This window comes from Scyliorhinus torazame, chromosome 8 (assembly GCF_047496885.1).
Source record: "Scyliorhinus torazame isolate Kashiwa2021f chromosome 8, sScyTor2.1, whole genome shotgun sequence".
NCBI lineage: Eukaryota > Metazoa > Chordata > Chondrichthyes > Carcharhiniformes > Scyliorhinidae > Scyliorhinus > Scyliorhinus torazame.
In genome coordinates, this window is record NC_092714.1 from 110,725,315 (window position 1) to 110,745,806 (window position 20,492).

Sequence of the window (20,492 nt, forward strand, 5' to 3'; positions counted from 1 at the left end):
GTTCTTCACAAAAGCAGTATACTCTTCACTGGTGAAAGAGGCCCAGTTATTGGTCATGTCATGAGTTCCTTGTGGATTCCGTGGGTGGAGAAAGAAATACGCAATTGCTTCACAGTCACCCAGGAGGTGATCTTCGCCATCTTATGTTCCTCCAGCTACTTTGAGTGGGACGAGAAACATCAAATCGAAGAAAGGACCAGAGAAATCAGCGTGTGCAGAGCCAAGGGTGCCGTGGCCACTCCCAAGGGTGTGGGGGTGCTGCCTAGGGGAGCTTCTGCTGCTCTTGACAGATGGAGCACTGCTGGGCCATTGTCTCAATATCTGTGTCCAACCCTGGCCACCAGACGCACCTTCTCGATTGGCCGGTCACGGCCATTGTCCACTCGATGGGACAAAACTGCCCCAATGCCATACGGCGAAGCATCACACATGACATACAACAGCTTTGAGGAGTCAAAATGTGTAAACACCCCTGAAGAAGATAACAGCCACTTCAGTTTGTTAAACCCTTGCCCCAAGCCCAAGGCTGGGGCCTTTTCAAAAGCAAGTGGTGAGGGGTGAGGATGGTAGTAAAATTCAAAATAAAGCACCCATTCTAATTCCCTAATCCAAGAAAAGAGTGAAGTTCCGTGGCATCTCGCAGAGCAGGGGCCATTTTGATGGCCCGTACCTTCTCAGAGACCGGGTGCAGGCCATCTCGGACCCCATATTCGGAAAACTGTTTCAACACCACCCCGGGGTTCTACAAATGTTCTTGTTCCATGGCTCCTTGAATAACACGTCATCTAAGTAAACTACAACACGCGGCAATCCACACATCTGCACAAGATGTTCTCCAAGACGTGCTGGAAGACTGTACACACCGAGGAGATGCCGAATGGAAGCCGGGTGCACTCATAGTGTACCTTGTGCATATTAATCATGAAGATTTCCATGAGGATTCATCTCGCACCAGCTGTAGATAAGCATTGCTCATGTCCAATTTTGTGAATGTATAACCACCGGCCAATATTGCATATAAATCCTCGATGCGAGGTAAAGGGTAACGGTCCAACTTGGAAGCTGTCTCAATTTATTGTCGCCACAGAGGCAGACTGTCTTATCCGGCTTTATGATGGGGACCACTGGCGCTGCCCAATCAGTGAAGCGCACAGGCCGAATAATGCTCAAACTTTCCAAACACCGAAGTTCAGTCTCAACCTTTTCCACTATAGCATAGGGAACAGGGCAGGCACCAAATCCGGGGTGGGCTTCCGGGTCCACCTGGACTTTAGCCAGAGCCCCTTTAACAGTAGCCAAACCAGGCTGGAAAACCTCCGGGAATTTGCTCAGTACCGTACACAAACCACCAGACCCCATTTGGAGGATATGCTGCCAATCCAATTGCTGCTGGTGAAGCCAATCACACCCAACAGGCCAAGGTCATTTCCTTGCACAACGGTGAGGGAAGGTGCACAGACTGGCACCTGTACCACTGCAGTGAGGATGGACCTCACGGCATTTAGTTGTTCCCCTGTATAAGTGGCCAAAAGAGCCATCGTGTCAGCCAAAGACAAAGTACACACTCCTTGTTTGATTAGGTCAAAGATGCTCTGCCCCTCTCCTGTATCCAGCACAATTAGGAGCATATGACCACTCATTTGTATCGGAACGTGAATAGGGGCCACACAGGGCACTGCCACGCAGTTCAGCTGCATCTCAGCCTCATCCTCAGCCTCTTCTGGGTCATCCAGATGCAATGCCCAGCACTGGAACTGACGCCCACCTCGACTTGGGTGCCTACTGGCCTGCCGGCTGGTACGCCCAGACCGGCATCCACATGGAACACAGGGGCCAAGTCCAGGGACGTCGCACATCTTGGCAGCCGGCTCTTCACCCAGAAGCCAGAGTCACAGCAGCGTTCGGTCCGGGCACAGAGGTAGCACATGAGGGGTGAATTCCCAAAGCATTCACCTCCATCCTTTGTATCTCTTGGACATCGCATTCTATGCATTCTTGGGACAGGAAAATCTACAGCGTCTGCTGAAAAGTTAGGGAGATGTCACCCAAAAGGTTTTTCTCAGTTTCCATACTATTGATATTGCAGACTGAGCAATCGCGAAGCATATTGCTCAAAACAGTCCCATACGCACAAAACCCGGCTATCTTCTGTAGCCGTGGCACAAATGTGGTGACGGACTCACCGATGGACCTCTCCACCATATTAAACCAATACCTTTGAATGATTCTCGATGCGGTTGGGTTAAAGTGTTTCACCACAAGTGTCACGAGCTGGACGAATGATTGAGTATTCGCCGTCACCGGGTACGTGAGACTCGGGATCACCCCGAATGTATGCGGTCCACAGGCCATCAACAGTATGACCGTCTGGTGTTTGTTCTCCATGATATTGTTGGCCCAGAAGAAATAGCGCATTTGTTCAGCGTAATGGTTTCAGTCATCAACACCGGGGTCAAATGCACCGAGCCGCCCAAACAGAGGCATGGTGAATCAAAGAAATCCAAACCTGGGTCCAGAAAACCGGGTGCGTGGCTCAACCGAGCAGGTCGCAGCGTTGATAGCAAACCAGTTTATTCCTCGTCGCTCGTTTAATAACGACATGGAGAGTCCGGGTAAAGGAGCATGGGGAAGACAAGCATTCCCACCACGTAGGTCCCGTGTGGGATATTACAGTACCACTGTAGTATCCTAATCGTATTTGGAATTGCGTGTTTAGTGCATTGTCACACATTGGAAGGAATGAACATTCATCCGTATTTCAGCTTTGGACAGTCAAAAGTGAATTGTTGGGCTTCCAGTGGGTCCCAATGGGTTAAGGTTCAGCTGTGGATCACATCGATTTTACTGAAGCAGAACGTCTTAAACATCTGAAGCTGGATGTGGGCTACTTACCTCTCACACTCTCACACATGCTCTGTAGAATTACAGCTTGGTTTGAATGGCTTTCATTAATGAGCTGCAGGTTGTCAAGTACATGTCACAACATATTACAGTGAAATCTAATACCAGTTGATTGCCTGGATTTGTCGAAAGATATAACTCCTTTAAAGGAGTTAGGTGGTCTGGGGATGAGCACTGTGACAGGTAGGTATTGATCCTTGGATCTCTCTGTCAGTGAGCTTGACAGGTGACATAATTTGCCGAGTTCCTCCTTGTAATCCTGTGATGATCTGCCTTTCTAGGCAGAATGGTGAAACTGGATAAAGGGATGACTTTGCATACCATCCTCCCAGAAAGCAGGTTTGGTGGCAGTACTGTTTATAGATGACTTGAGGGAGTTATTCACATTACATGTTAGCAGAGATTTAAAGAAAAAGACACAACAGCAAAACACCGTCCTTGTGCTTTCAGTACATGAGTGCAGTAGCTCGGAATATAATCTCCAGATTAGCACAATCTTTCAGGAAATTAAATTGGGGGGAAAAAATGCAACACAATAAGACGTAAGGGTAAGTTCTCATTCTTTGTAGTAGTTACTCGAGGCAACAGAATCTTAAAATATTAAATCAGAGAAGATTATATATTTAAGCCGCAAAATTCAACTCCATTGCATTTAGTTTCTGATCATCACAAGTGTCCTTTCACCACCAAAATAGTGATTGCTGTGGGTGCCCAGTTTTTGCCTTGAAGCAGCCCAAACATCATTGAGGACAGGGAACATCCACTGTAAACATACAGAGTAGGCAGAATGTGATGTCAATTATAATGTACCACTGATTTCATGTCAGCATTCCTATTTTAGAACCCAACATTTCAGCATAATTACACATGGCCAAACATTTGTTCAGCAGCAGGAAGGAATCAATGTCAGTGCTATTTAAAGGAATCATCAACTTTCAGTTTACTTGCTGATAAATATCATCTGAACCTTGAATATCTTCTGAATCTTCCTGCAATTGTCGAAGTGTTTAGTTCCTAGAGTTGTTAAAAGTTTGTGACGTCTACGAGGATCAGGTGTTGTGGGACCTGATCGTAATTTTGAGGACTCTGAGATGGATACCCTCGGTATGACCTGGAAAATGAGCAGAGGAGACACTGGAGAAGCTGCTGGAAGGTGACGGTGGAGGAGGAGGAATAGTACTCTCAGCAGACAGCAGAACAGGCCAGGGTTTTCAGAGAGCAATTCTAATACCTGAATCCCAGTGAGGACCAGTGTGTCAGACGTTTGCATCTCACTATGGACGCCCTTGCTGAAATCTGCTGCAGCTGGAACCACATGCTCAGAGCAGAGAAAGGATTCCATTGCCTGTGACATTGAAAGTGAAAATAGCTGTGAACCTTTCTGTGCCTTGCATCTTGAAATGAAAATGAAATGAAAATCGTTTATTGTCACAAGTAGGCTTCAAATGAAGTTACTGTGAAAAGCCCCTCGCCGCCACATTCCGGTGCCTGTTCGGGGAGGCTGTTACGGGAATCAAACCGTGCTGCTAGCCTGCCTTGGTCTGCTTTCAAAGCCAGCGATTTAGCCCTGTGCTAAACTCCTGACTGGAGGAAGCAATATTTGCAAAATCTCTCCGTTTACCATCTACTATCACATGAGTGACGTTTCTGGCTGCCGGCCACTTGTGCTTAGTGTCTCACCACATGCAGATCCCACCTAAAACAAACCCTCTAAAGTTCTTGCATATCTGCATCTGAGCTGGTGGATTTGAGTGTGAGAGTGAGTTTCTGCTTCTTCACTCTCTGCGTGCTATTCCACTTTCTTTCCTTCCACCAATACCGTCATGTATATTGACTGGTATGTAAAGAGTTAATAAGTTAAGGATAATGCTTCTTACCATCGAGGGAAGCACAGAACAGTCATATATATATAGATATATATGTAGAATGTGACTTCTGGGATTCTGGGTAAAAGATGGTTAGGCATAAGAGAAATCGGTTGTGTATTTGAGAGTTCTGTAGTTAGAGATAGCATAGTTTAATTCAGTAACCTTATACTTTAGGAATACGTACAAATCTTATTTAGTAGTGTTAATAAATTAGTTTTGTTTGTTAACAAAGCTTGTTGTTCTTTGTTCAACACTACACATCCAAGCCATCCAGGTAAAGCAAAGCAGAGAACAACACAAATACCTGGTCAGATTGTGATCCTTGAGCATCTGAAAAGTGAAAGACAATGAAGGTAAAGTTGTGCTGTGGGGAAGGGAGAAAAGTAATGATGCATCCTTACACCATCTACATCTTGTGAATCAGAAAATGTGGGATATTAGGAATATGCATACTGGTTTCAGCACCACCTGCAGCCATTGCTTCAGACTGCTCCAATGATAGTGAGCATCATCTCCTCCGTGGGTATAAGAAGAGGCAGCATGTCCCCCTCCAGTTAGGTGCAGCTGCCTTCATTCATGTGCCACCTTTTTATACAAGAGAAAGGGAATTGTGCCAGTGAGTGTGGTACAATTAGTTTGGGTGATGTGGCTATCTTGGTTCAATACAGGTAATGTGTACAAGCTATGAGCAGTTGTTGTGGAGCTTGCAGCAGAGCTAAATATATGATGGTGAGGCGAAGTTATGAACTTTAGGTATGTGTCTTGATCGACAGAGATTGTTGGCAGGTAAGTATGAGGGTGTGATGCATTGAGCACTGTGTGAGGTTTGTGTTGTAATTGGTAGGATTTAGCATTTGACCTCACTCATGTGAGGTCTTTGAATTTCTTCCAGCATTGCATTCAAGGCCTCGGAGCTTATCTCCTGGCATTGACCTCCATAGCTGTCTGGTCCAACTGCCTTCACATCATTTGTCACCAGACATGAGGGCCTCCTAGTCCCTTGTGGATAGATGACATCTGTCCTCCTTTCCACCGCCTGCACTAAGGCCTCATATTCAACATCGGAAAATCTTGGGGCAGGATTCCCCTTCTGTTGTCAGAACCCCAATGTTGGGATCAAATTCAGGTGAAACCCTGCACCAGATTGAAACTATCAGTCTCCACGGGGTGCCCACAGACTGACTGTAAAATCGTCAGCCTTTGCTCAATGGTCTTAATTGGCCTCTTAATTTAGATTACAAGCTACCAGCCACTTGTGGGCAGGTAGCCGTTCTGCTTCAGGTAGCCGGACAGCACGGTGGCATAAGTGGATAGCACTGTGGCTTCACAGTGCCAGGGTCCCAGGTTTGATTCCCCGCTGGGTCACTGTCTGTGCGGAGTCTGCACGTTCTCCCCATGTCTGCGTGGGTTTCCTCCGGGTGCTCCGGTTTCCTCCCACAGTCCAAAGACGTGCAGGTTAGGTGGATTGGCCATGATAAATTGCCCTTCGTGACCAAAAAGGTTAGGAGGGGTTATTGGGTTACGGGGATAGGATGGAAGTGAGGACTTAAGTGGGTCGGTGCAGACTCGATGGGCCGAATGACCTCCTTCTGCACTGTATGTTCTATGTTCTATGTTCCAAATCAACCTCCAGAAAATGGTTGGGTGTCAGGACCGTGGCGGGGAGCCAGCACGCTGATGAGGATTGAGCAATTCTATTGCATTCCTGACTCCATGTCAGCACCAAAACCTTTGGAGACGACTCTCTGCCAGTTCTGGTTGCATGTTACTATCATTTAAATTAACTGGCAGCTCGAAGCTTGCACGTTCCCTGCATCAAAAACAATGAGCATGGATTAATTGTAATCACTGAGCATGCATTCAGGGGTTAGTATTTGGCTGCATAGTCAATAGGTACTGATCCCTCACAATATCCTGTACTTTCTGAAATGACAATCTCAAAAAGCACTTTGAATCTGAAAGCAATGCTACAAGTGACCTTTCTCTTAATGGCTGTACTGCAGTCTCAAGCAGCTTTTGCAGAATCTAAATATCTGAGGTGAAAACTGATGGGAATATTTCCTGACCTCTATTCCAATATAAAATATGTTAAGCACTCCACCATGTCCTCACAATAAATACAGCTATAATTCTTTCCAGATGTAATAATAAACAATGCCACACTCAGAGGCAACAAAACCATTTATTGATCATTTTTAAGCGCTGTTGAATATTTGATGTGTTTGCTGGAGCACTGTGTATTCATCTGATATTTACAAACTGTTTCTATTAATTATCACAGGTTTACACCCTATGAGTGGTACAATCCCCACCCTTGCAATCCTGACTCAGATGTGGTGGAAAACAATTTTACTTTGCTAAATAGTTTCTGGTTTGGAGTTGGAGCTCTCATGCAACAAGGTACATAGGTCACACATCATTCCTACACACATCCCACAGTGTGCTGGGGGCCTTTGTGCTTGGTAAGCTCCATCCTCAGCAATTATGCTCCATACTGTAAAACCTGGCAGACATTAACAAGAATAATCATGAATAGTACTGAGATAGGTACATTTTATTGGTACCAAAATACATTAAAGTACAAAAAAGTAACAATGGATTCCTGGCTGAGGAGAGGTCAGATTTAAAATTGAAAATGCTTCACGTAGAAGATACCTGACAGTTGTGTTGAAAGTTAAAAATGGTTTAAATAATTTAAATGAGGGTAAAAGTCTCATATGGACAGGACTTCAATTTTCAATGAAATGAAGTATTTGTTATGAATTTAATTTGGGTAAATACCAACCAAACATGATCTGTGGAACAATATGAATGAAAAATGTGGATGTTTCCTTATATTATCTTGGCTGTAAGGAAATAACTGCTCTCCATTTCAATTCTTCCCAAAATTTGACATTTTAGTTAACATCTGTCTGAAAACTCATAAACACTGCAGTTACAATGTACTATAAACATATATAATAGCAGTTACCCTTCAACATAAGAAGGATATGCAATTATTGTTGAGAAATTATTTAATCAGTGTGGTTCGCTCAACTGTAGTTATATTTGTAATTCATCAGAAATGCCCCTGGATATCCCCCACTCGACAGCAGAGTTCACACCATTTTTGGAAAGTTTTTGTGGCTCTTTCTCTCGACCGTCAGTCATAATTTTGGAGAAATCCTAGCAGAAACCCACCACAGTTGAGTTTGACAGTGTGACTCAAACTAATAACACTTCAGCTCAATTAGAGCATGCTACCCGAGAAAATTGACCTCTGATAATTCGCAGCTCATTTAGCTCCCATCATCCAATATTTTTAAAATATGCACAGCAGCCCATCCGTATTTGAAGAAAGAAAAAGGTGGATTAATATTTTGGTGTCAACCCTTCATCAAAACTCCTGTATGTAAAATAAAATCTCAGGGTGGCACGGTAGCGCAGTGGTTAGCACTGCTGCCTCATGCCGCCAAGGGCCCGGGTTCGTTCCGGGCTGCAGGTCACTCTTCGTGTGGAGCTTGCACGTTCTCCCCGTGTCTGCGTGGGTCTCACCCCCACAACCCAAAGATGTGCAGGGTAGATGGATTGACCACGCTAAATTGCCCCTTAATCGGAAAAATTAATTAAATAAATAAATAAAATAAAATCCCGATTTTATAAATGAAAATGGAGACACAGAACTTTGAGCAAATAGACGATGTATAAAACAGTAATAAGATCATTTTTTATATTGTACAGTGGAACTACAAGAAAAAGTAATAAACATAACCATGTTTTGGACTTGAATTTTACTGAAAATCTCAACAGCTTATGTTAGTGATGAAAATCAGCAGCAAACTATTATCTCTTATTCCAGTATTCTTTGTTGTTTTCTTGCTATCGGAATACATTTGCAATGACAGCTAAAAAGTAATTAAGCTAAGCATAGCCTACACCCCTGCTGAACAATACTTTTGCAGACATAAAACAAAGTCTCACTGGGATAAACAGCAGGTTATAGTTTCAGGCATTCCTGGTCTGTTAAGGCTGAATTAAAGGAACATTTATCATCAGGTTTTACAGTATAGCATCTGTGTGTTTGTGATGGTTGCATGTGTACGAGTGTTGGTGAAAGCTAGTTTATTTTTGTAACAATGGTGGCTGGTAAACTGAATGTACAGCAGCCATGCATGCCAAACACGCTGAGGTTTACCATCACCCACAGCAAACTGTGGGATGTTGTGTCTGATAGTTGCCACTACCTTGGATACATGACAGTCAGCCCCAACCAGGCTCTGCTTGCTTTTATAAAGAGATTCTTAAACAATTGTTTACGCATACAAACTTGCGGTACCTGTGGACGTAAGTGCACCATGTTTAACTCCGATTAATGATTGCTAAAAAAAGTTGGGTGGAATTTTACGCCAGTGACATTTTCCACTCCTGCTGAAGTCAATGGACTTTTGAATGGCTTGCTGCATTTTCCAGTCCCACCCACTCCACGACAGGGCCATAAAATCCCACCCATTGAGTCGTCTGTATGGAAAGTCTATGGTCTTTGCATGAGAGCAAATATTGGATTTTTATTGTGATGATCAGAGTTTCTCTTTCCTACAGACCATGAGCAAAGTCTGGATCAGGATTGGCTGTCATGTCTGCCATAGGGCACTAAAGAGACTTCAGCAAGTATTGTTGACTCACTGGAAACAAATTGCCAAATGAAAATAATTTTTGCATTATTTATCTTAAAGACAAATTTGGCTGGTGAAGATAAAAGGATTCTAATATTGAATAGAAAAAGTAAAATATAAGGGTAAATCCAGGTACATGTTGCAATTTAAATTGTATATTTATGATTTCAAAGGTGAGTTCAGCTGGTAATTTTAAACAAAATGGCAACCATAAAAATCTGGAAACATCCTTTGGTGTGGCTTTTATAGCAGTTGTGAATTAACAAGTACTGTTGCTGTACAATTCGTTTAACACCAAATCAAATTTCTTGATGTCGTAGAAAATCTATTGTCTTTGGATTTAAATGTCTGCACTTGACAAACTCTCTTTCTGCTAATCAATCCAGATTTATTTATTAATCCAGATTTAAGGCTACTCAAAGCTATCCTTCATAGATCACTAAGTGTATCCAATCAATTTAAGCCATTATGCACAATAGGATCTTAGGAGTATAAAAGGAGACTTTGCTGGAATTTCTTACTGCAGGGTTGAGTTGTGTTTAACTTCTAAGTATAGCCCAAATATTAAACCTATTTCTCCATTTATCTGTCATTTACAATAGTGCACTTAAGCAGGTTGATCTGACTAAAAGGCTCTGCCCGGAATCATTAATTTTGCTCGTCAGTATTTTTGTCTTTGGGTTTAAATGAGATAATTCTGCTTAAATTAGATAATTTGATGAGGATGTTGGTAGGAGAATGGCCCCAGGGCTGCGAGTGTAAATAATACCTGCTGTGCCATGTAAAAATGATGTTGAGATGCCGACGTTGGACTGGGGTGGACACGATAAGAAGTCTTACAACATGAGGTTAAAGTCCAACAGGTTTGTTTCGAATCACTAGCTTTCGGAGCGCAGCTCCTTCCTCATTCACCTGAGAATGGAAGAATAAGCCAGAGTTTCCACGTCTGTTCACAATCCACTGACCACAGTTGGGAAATACACATCGTGATTGAACTCGGCTGTGTTTTCATGCCCTGCTAATAGTTAATAGCATGCAGCACGACCATTTGGGGAAGGTACCAGGGCACAAGCCTCCTGTGGAACTGAAACCTAGCAAGGGGTCAGAACTTTCAGGAGAAAATTGAAGGGAGAAAAAGGAAGAATTGTCTAGTTCACACGGTAAGTACACTCATACATCTTGAGTGTAGATGGTGATTGGATCGGTCATCCACCTGCCAACAGCCATCACCGTTCTCTTGTCTGTTAACTGTAATACATCTCAACCTAAGTTGACCTGTACAGGGAAGCTACTCAATAAGTAAGTTATTATTTTGAAATGGAGGTGAACCTAACCTACTGGGTCACAGATAAGATACAATGACAGGCCAGTTTTCTTCAATTTAGTGCATGAAGTGTCCGGTTTCTTCTTACTTTCTATTCCAAATTTGGGCACCCTCCTAAATATTGAGTAAGTTCATTTGTTTTTCACGTTAGCTTAAGCTTTTAAGATTCAACTAATTTCTGTCCTTTTTTTGTTCATGGCATTTTAAAAACAGATTATTTTGAAACTGAAATAAAGGAATTAATAACTCAATGTTGTTTGAAAAATTTAGTTTATGCTGCAGCTTCCCAATGAGAATAGTTTTGAAAAGGAATGAAGATTTGTTACATGTAATTCGTTCACATTTCCCAGAAAATATCTTTTGTTTGTCCAATGTGCTTTGTCAATGCCTTGGAATGATTCAACCCTAGAAGTTTACAGCTCAAAAGGAGACTATTTGCCTCACCATGCCAATGCTGGCTCTTTTTATGAGCTATACAAAATTAAACACAAGGCTTTCCTCTCCCCTAAACCCTGTACCTTTTCTCTGTTTCAAACGTTTAGCCAATTTTCCCTTCATAATTCAGTGGTCTCTGACTGTGTCAAAGCATTCCATGTTCCAATAATCCTCTGTGTAAGTACATTTCTTGTACTGCCTTCCTTACTTCCTTAGCGATAATGAACCCTTGGCAACTCCCAACCTGAAGACTAGTCACTCTACGAAAACTGCTAAATACTATTAAATCTCCTCTTGGAAGTAGTCCCAATATCTTAAGCTTATCCTCATAAATAGCTTATTATCCTCATAAATAGTCTTAGCTCAGTATCATCCTAATGAACCGTCAATGGTTTGACGTTCTAATGCCCTGTGCTGCTTTTGTGCCTTCCTCGCAGTTAGTGCCACTTGAACCACTGGTGTATTGACCGACTTCTTCAGTGACATTGTGTTCATTGCAAAGACCATACTTGTACATTGACTAAATGAGCTATTTATGTTCTCTGCTGCCTGCCCATTAGATTTCACATGAGCTGCAAATTGAATAAATGCCAATTCTTTGCTAAGTTGGATGTTTTAATGGCGTTTTGTTCAGCTGACCCAATTTGTGACCATAATTTTTCTTATTGCTACCATCGTGACAGGGTCAGAACTGATGCCCAAAGCTCTCTCCACTAGAATAGTGGGTGGAATCTGGTGGTTTTTTACATTAATTATAATATCATCGTACACTGCCAACTTGGCTGCCTTTCTGACTGTGGAAAGAATGGATTCTCCTATAGATTCAGCTGATGACTTGGCGAAGCAAACCAAAATAGAATATGGTGCTGTCAGGGATGGATCCACAATGACTTTCTTTAAGGTAGGACATATACCAGTGTTGATTTTTCTTCTTTCAACCTTGCCCAACTTTGATGACCTGTAAGCTTCCTATGTGATCGTGAAAGTGATATTACCTAGATTCAAATAACAAAGAACAATACAGCACAGGAACATGCCCTTCGGCCCTACAAGCCTGTATTGGTCATGACACCACCATTGGCCAAAACCCTCAGAATTTCCCAGTGCCATATCCCTCTATACCCATCCTATCCATGTATTTGTCAAGATGTCTTTTGAAGTAAATACTTAGGATGTGTCTTTTTCAGCTGGTTGGCTTTGAACATTAAAGGTTGCGTGCAGACTGGAGTTGTGGTTTTACCTGGATGTCATGCCTTAAATCGCTCTCGTCTGCTTATTCATTATCTAGAAGCTGTTATTCATTACCTTGAAACAGCTTTTTGTACAGCATGCCGAAACAACGGGACTTTATTATTCCAGTCATTGAATTCAGGTTTTCTGCTTAACCTGGGTTGAGTCATAATTGAAAGCGTGGATGTTCATGGAATCAGTTACTTAGAATTTTGGAATTTGCAAAACAGAGTATGTTTTGCAGAGTATGGAGACCTCAGGCGAGTGCTGTTCAGTGCTGGTCTCCACAAACGGGGTCCAGATGGAACCGCATTTGTGGGGGTCTCCCAGGGGATCAGGGATCCCCAGGTGCTTCCCCTCTAGGCAGGGTGACACATGGCACTGCTGGTACCACCCAGGCACCCCAGCACTGCCACAATGCCTGGGTAGCACTGCCAGCTGGCAGGGGTACTCAGTGCCTGGTTGGCACTGCCAAGCTGACATTTTTGCGTGATGGGGATCGGGCCCGGGGATGCACTGCGTGGATGCGGAGGGGGCTGAAGACTCCCTTGTTGAGTTGGGATTTGTGGGTGGGTTCGGGATTACGTTGGGGAAAAACAAAATGAAAAATTTACAAAAAAAAAAAAATAAAAAATAAAAATTCTATGAAGTTCATACTTCTGGCACAGATCACCTCATACACGGGACATACAGCAGGAACTCGGAGGGCAAAGGTCATTGAGATGTCCAGGTTTTTTTGTCCATTTGTCTGAATCTCCTGCAAGATTTGATGACTTCCAGACCCTTGGCACATAAAGCTGTGTGCTTACAAGCACAGACTTGTAGAATTGTTCTTAGGCCACCATAATACATTGCTTAAAATATAAAGTACAATTAGAAGATTGTCGTGTTAAGCACACTGAGATAACACGGGCTGCAACTGGATGCAGCTTTAACTGAAAGATACTCCAGACCTTGAAGTTAGTTCAATTTGATTTATTGAACCTGTCACACAGTTAGCACAGTTCTCTATGAGTTCAACTTTCTGCTAACCTAAGTGTGATTACTCTGTCTGACTGAACCAGACTAGCTCTTAGCCACGTGCTGGATGTGTTATGTGATATATGCACCCTTACTCACTCTGTAGATGTCCCCAGTGGAAAGAGGCAGAGTGTGAGTGCCTCGTGCCTTTTATAGTGGGAAACCACCACCAGGTGTTCTGCCTGCTGATTGGTTGTGTCCTGTTCTCTGTGTTCATTAGCTACCTGTCTGTATCTCATTATGTGCATGTCTGCATATCATGACATCTCCCCTTTTGAAATGTTTTTCTGTAGCATATGTGAAAGTATTTACATGTGTCGGACGAAAAACTAACTTATTTACATACTATGGCAGATGGGAACATATGTACACATGAAAACAGGTGTCTAATGTGCGAAAACAGAACATAGCAAACAAAACAAATGTTCATAAGTCCAGTCTATGGGGCTTGCGTCTGATCCTGGTCGACCGCCGGAGAGGTGGTAGTGGGGACGACGGCATCTTGATAGGCGGGATTGAAGCCTGACTGGTGGCCTCGTAGGTTGAGGTATCAGGAAGTGGCACAATAACAGATGGAAATAACAAAGAATGTGGTTACTGGCAGGCAACTGTGCGCAGCAGAGCCATCAGCCATACGCACAACATACGATCGAGGAGTAGCCTGTCGAACAACAGCAGCTGGAGCTGACCAGCCTCCATCAGGTAGCTTGATCCGAACAGCATCCGCCGGGGATAGCACAGGCAAATCGGTGGCATGAGCGTCATAGCCCTGCTTCTGCCGGTCCCTGGGTGTCTGCACTTTCTGCAGCACCGGGATGTGATCCAGGTCAGGCAGGCGTATGGCTGGAAGAGTCGTCCACAGGTCCCTGTTCATCAGAAGTTGAGCTGGTGACATGCCGGTAGACAGAGAACATAGATAGATAGAACATACAGTGCAGAAGAAGGCCATTCGGTCCATCGAGTCTGCACCGACCCACTTACGCCCTCACTTCCACCCTATCCCCATAACCCAATAATGCCTCCTAACCTTTTGGACACTAAGGGCAATTTAGCATGGCCAATCCACCTAACCTGCACGTCTTTGGACTGTGGGAGGAAACCGGAGCACCCGGAGGAAACGCACACAGACATGCGGAGAACGTGCAGACTCTGCACAGACAGTGACCCAACGGGGAATCGAACCTGGGATCCTGGCGCTGTGAAGCCACAGTGCTAGTCACTTGTGCTACCTTGCTGCCCAAACTTAGTCCCACGGGTCACATAGCTGTCCTGTCAGGACACCACCCTGGGTGCCCTCTGGCCCCAGCTGACCCATCAACTGTATGGGCGTGCTCCAGCACAACGAGTGTCATCTTTTTGGCTGGGATAAGTGTGTGTGGGGAGTGTAATATGTATCTGCAGCTGCAGTTTGTCAGCCTCCCAAGTGTCGATCACGGACCCGGTGAATCCTGCACCATTTTACATTGGAATCGATTGTGTTCCACGGGGCAGCAGTGCTAACCCCTCAACGGTAGCAGAATCGGTCCAGGTGCACCGCCAGTTTTTCTGTCATAAAAGTCCATGGATTGTGCGTTGGCGTCAACATGTCTCAGAAATGGAGAATCCCATCCACTAAATTTAAGGGACAGGATTCTCCGGTCCACCAGCCACGTTTTCCAGCACAGCACGCCACCACCGGCAGCGGGATTCTCCGTTGCCACAGCCGGCCTATGGGGTTTCCTATTGTGGCCACCCCACACTGTCGGGAAACCTGAGTTGCTGCCGGTAGACCGGAGGTTCCCGCCGACGGAAAATTCCGCAGAAGATCTTTCCCTAGTGTGGTAGTCTGTGTAGAGGTATTACGGTACCTGGTAATGCTGGAACACCATTGGTAGATATTGTATGTTTCCTATTGGTCAAGCCGTATGGTAGCTCCACCTTGCAAGGCGGGGGGGGGTATAAGAGCTCGTGCCACCCCAGCAGCCTTCTTTCTGTACCTGAGCTGCTGGGGTAAACATCTAGCTTATTAAAGCCTTCAGTTGGACTGAAACCTCGCTTTAGTGGTTATTGATCGTGCATCAATTTAATAAGCTAGATTTAAAAGGATGGAGCTCCGAATCAAGCTGGAGTGTCTGCAACTCAGCCCCCACGCGGCAAACTCAGCGGCAACCTTCAAGCACTGGCTGGCATGTTTTGACGGATATCTCGGAACGGCAGAAAACACACCCACGGGAGAACAGAAATTGCAAGTCCTGCACTTGAGGATGAGCCCGGAAATTTACACCCTCATCGAGAACGCGGACGACTTTGATGCAGCAATGGAGCTGCTAAAAGGACATCATATTCGCCCGGTAAACCAGGTCTACGCCCGACATCTGCTGGCAACGAGGCGACAAATCCCTGGGGAATCGCTGGAAGAATTCTACCGTGCGCTCCTGGTGTTGGGGAGAAACTGCAGCTGCCCGCAAGTTTCGGCGAGCGACCACACAGAACCTTTGATCCGGGACGCTTTCGTTGCAGGTATGCTGTCCTCCCAAATCCGCCAGCGATTGCTGGAGAAAGACACCATCGGCCTCAAGGAGGCACGGGCCCTTGCAGGCTCCCTGGATGTGGCCTCCCGAAACGCTCGCGCTAACGTCCCCGACCACGCGGCAGTCCCCTGGGCAGCGTGGAACCCCTCCGCGGCCGACCTCAAGACATCTCCCATCCCCCCACAAGCTTGTGCTGCAAGGTGGCCTGGCAACCCCGGGGGGCCCGCTGCTACTTTTGTGGGCAGGCCAAGCACCCCCGGCGGCACTGTCCGGCCTGCTCATCCACCTGCAAGGGATGCGGTAAAAAGGGCCACTTCGTGGTGGTATGCCAGGCTCGTGCGGTCGCCGCGGTCTCCGGTGGCGAATGTGGACCGCCACCACAACCATCTCCACGGTCCCTGTGTTGCCAGCGGGCGCCGCCATCTTCCTCCTCCAGGGCCACGTGCGGCCCCTGGGCGCCGCCATCTTGTCCCGCGGACGCTACGTGCGATGGATGGGCGCTGCCATTTTGTGCACCCCCAGCCATGTGCAACCAATGGGCGCCGCCTTCTTGGGTAGACTCCCAGGACCCCAGCTTGGCTGACCACACACTGCCCGAAGAGGACACTCAACTGCTGCCGCGATTCGCCGCGGTGACCCTGGACCAGTCCCGGCCTTGAACACTCTCAACTGCTATAACTACAGTACTAGTTAACGGGCATGAGACGTCCTGCTTAATCGACTCTGGGAGCACGGAGAGCTTCATACACCCCGACATGGTAAGGCGCTGTTCTCTCCCCGTCCACCCCGTTAATCAAAAAATCTCCCTGGCCTCCGGTTCCCACTCAGTAGAGATAAAGGGGTTTGTGTAGCAAACCTCATGGTCCAGGGAAGGGAGTTTAAAAATTACTGGCACTACGTCCTTCCCCACTTCTGCACGGCCACACTCCTAGGTTTAGACTTCCAGTGCAATCTCCAAAGTCTAACTTTCAAATTCGGCGGCCCTATACCCCCCTCACTGTCTTTCAATGGCCCCCAACCGGCGCTGCATTGACGGCTCGTGCACGATTGTCGCCGATTCTCCAGTCCCGATCGCGGGTCTGACGCCCCATTCTCCGCCCCTGCGCCAAGCACGATTTCGGCGCGGAGGCTCGGAGAATCCTGCCTAGGATTTATGATTATTTAGAAAAACATAGTAATTAAAGATAGTCAGCATGGCTTTGTGAGGGGCAGGTCATGCCTCACAAGCCTCATTGAATTCTTTGAGGATGTGACGAGTGACATTGATAAAGGTCGGGCAGTGGATGTGGTGTATATCATAGATTATCATAGAATTTACAGTGCTGAAGGAGGCCATTCGGCCCATCGGGTCTGCACCGGCTCTTGGAAAGAGCACCCTACCCAAGGTCAACACCTCCACCCTATCCCCATAACCCAGTAATTCTACCCAACACTAAGGGCAATTTTGGACACTAAGGGCAATTTATCATGGCCAATCCACCTAACCTGCACATCTTTGGACTGTGGGAGGAAACCGGAGCACCCGGAGGAAACCCACGCACACACGGGGAGGATGTGCAGACTCCACACAGACAGTGACCCATGCCGGAATTGAATCTGGGACCCTGGAGCTGTGAAGCGATTGTGCTATCCACAATGCTACTGTGCTGCCCCACAATGCTACCGTGCTGCCCCTGGAAATATGGATTTCAGTAAGGCATTTGATAAGGTTCCCCATGGTAGGCTCATTGAGAATGTTAGGGGGCATGTGATACAGGGAAATTTGGCTGTCTGGATACAGAATTGGCTGGCCGAAAGAAGACAGCGAGAAGTAGTGGATAGAAAGTATTCCGCCTTGAGGTCGGTGCCCAGTGGTGTCTCGCAGGGATCTGTTCTGGGACCTCTGCTCTTTGTGGTTTTCATAAATGACTTGGATGAGGAAGTGGAAGGGTGGGTTAGCAAATTTGCTGATGACACGAAGGTTGGTGGAGTTGTAGATCGTGTCGAGGGCTGTTCCAGGTTACAACAGGACATTGACAGGATTCAGAGCTGGGCTGAGAAATGGCAGATGGAGTTCAACCTAGATAAATGTGAAGCGATTCATTTTGGAAGGTCGAATTTGAATGCTAAATACAGGGTTAAAGGCAGGATTCTTGGAAGTGTGAAGGAACAGAGGGATCTTGGGGTTCACGTACATAGATCCCTCAAAGTTGCCACCCAGGTTGATAGGGTTGTTAAGGAGATTGAATTTTTGAGCCGTGAGGTTTTGCTGCAGCTTTAGAAAACCCTGGTTAGACCACACTTGGAATATTGTTTCTAGTTCTGGGTGCCTCATTATATGAAGGATGTGGATTCTTTGGAGAGGGTGCAGAGTAGATTTACCAGGATGCTGCCTGGACTGGAGGGCATGTCTTATGAAGAAAGGTTGATGGAGCTAGGGCTTTTCTCACTGGAGTGAAGAAGGAAGAGAGGTGACTTGATAGAGGTGTACAAGTGATGAGAGGCATGGATAGAGTGGATAGACAGAGACCTTTCCCCAGGGTAAAAATGGCTGTCATGAGAGGACATAATTTTTAAGGTGATTGGAGGAAGGTATCGGGGAGATGTCAGAGGTAGGTTCTTTACACAGAGAGTGGTGGGTGTGTGGAATGCACTGCCAGCAGAGGTGGTGGAGTCAGAGTCATTAGGGACATTAAAGCGACTTTGGACAGGCACATGGGCAGCAGTAAATTGAAGGGGTGTAGATTAGGTTGATCTTGGATTAGGATAAATGGTCTGCACAACATTGTGGGCCGAAGGGCCTGTACTGTGCTGTACTGTTCTATGTTCTAAGGAATTAGATATAGGCCTTGGGCTAAAGGAATCAAGGGATATGGGGGGGAAGGTGAGATCAGGCTATTGAACTTGATGATCAGCCATGATCATAATGAATGGCGGAGAAGGCTTGAAGGGCCAAATGCCCTCCTGCTTCTATTTCCTATGTTTCGATGAAGTCTAGGCTTCCGGTTTGGTACTAACTTTCTTCTTGACTTGATATGATCTTCCCTGGCAAGGTTGTTTACCTTCCCCGCACACTCAGCATCCTTTCAGGTTCACAGCAAATGATAGGCTAAAAACTCATTGCTTTCATGCAGGATTCTCCACAGCCAGACGTCGACATCGTGATCGGCGATTGGGCGGAGAATGGATTACGACACCGAAATCGGGGCCGGGCCCCCTTTCACGCCGGTCCGCCATGCTCCGCCCCCTCCGAAACGGCATCATTATGACACGTGATGCGCGCAGTCGCATGGCCGTTGGCGCATCATTGGCCCACTCGCGATGCTCGACCCCCGATGGGCCGAGTTCCTGACGGTGCGGGACACGTGTGGTCTCAGCCGGCGTACCGGCTGTGGACTGTATCCAGCGCCGCCACACTCGGCCGGGATCCGTGCCGCTGGCCGGAGGGGTGGGGAGGACTTCTGCTAGGGCTGGGGGGACTGGTGGGGAGTAGCCAGGGGGTGGGCTGTGGGGTCGCAGTTGGCGGGTTAGGTTTCGAGCATGGCTGGCGCCATGTTGTACAGTGTGACCGGTGCAGGTTGTCAGCCATGCGCATGCACGACCTGGGACCTGGCCATTCTCTGCCCATTTTTGGTGCGATCCACGGCGATTTCACTCGGCGCCAGTGCTAACCCCTCACCGGTACCGGAATCGGTGAGGGGTTGACATCGAATTTCCTGTTGTGGAAGTCCACACTTACTATGCTGGCGTCAGCACTTAGTCTCTGAAACGGATAATCGAGCCACCATTCTTTTCCTTCAGCCCCTGAAGAGCAACAAGCTGCTGGTTTTGACACATTTAAAAGATCTTCACCTTCCACGTAGAATCAATAGGCAACAGAGGGAAAAATGATATCTCTTCACTTCTGAGGCCTAATCACTTCTGGAAGGTACTTTCAGAAACATCACCCAGCAGGAACCAATCAGGTAGAACACTGTCCCTGGCCAACCCATCGGTTAGCAGCTAACCAATCAAACCGATTCCCTCCACAACTGGTTCCTCCCATTTACTTGGTTCTGAAGAGACTAGCTTCTCCTGCTCACAAACACAAAGCCTGAGAATACAGTATCCTGGCAAGAAGGCTGTTTGAAACTTTGAGTCTTTTGCTATCTCCTCCCTACTTAAAGGCACATCCCAATTATTGATCCATGGACCAAAACAATAAAATAAAATAAATGGGAAGGAAGGAAGTAAACAGGAAGGACTCTTACACGATGCAGTACAAGGAGTAGCCGCACCCATCAGGATGGAGTTACTGAATGCAGCTGAGAAGCTAAGAGAAACTGAACTCAGTTCAAATCATTACTTTGATAAAATAATTTGTGAGCTGAGGGATAGGCTTAAAGTGTTGAAGTAAAAAGCTAAAGCTCAAAACGTAGCATCTGTCGGCTTAGCTTGAAAAGAAATAAGAAGATCTCATCTGAGTGGAATGAGGAAAATCTGAGATTTTAAACTGTTTAAAGAACAAACAAGTCAGAAGTATCAAATACTCTTGCTGGAACATGAAAAGCATCTTAATGACACTCTTGTGTCA

The 20,492-nt window shown here is 46.0% G+C and overlaps 1 protein-coding gene across 1 annotated transcript in view; it reads left to right on the top strand.

The window, feature by feature from the left end:
• The window catches only part of LOC140428037 (glutamate receptor ionotropic, kainate 1-like), a 547,961-nt gene that overhangs the window by 475,830 nt on the left and 51,639 nt on the right, over positions 1–20,492 (top strand). The window contains exons 13-14 of the mRNA XM_072514019.1: positions 7,051–7,169; positions 11,864–12,081. Coding sequence (XP_072370120.1) covers positions 7,051–7,169; positions 11,864–12,081 — 337 coding nt within the window. The remainder of the gene's footprint in view (positions 1–7,050; positions 7,170–11,863; positions 12,082–20,492) is intronic.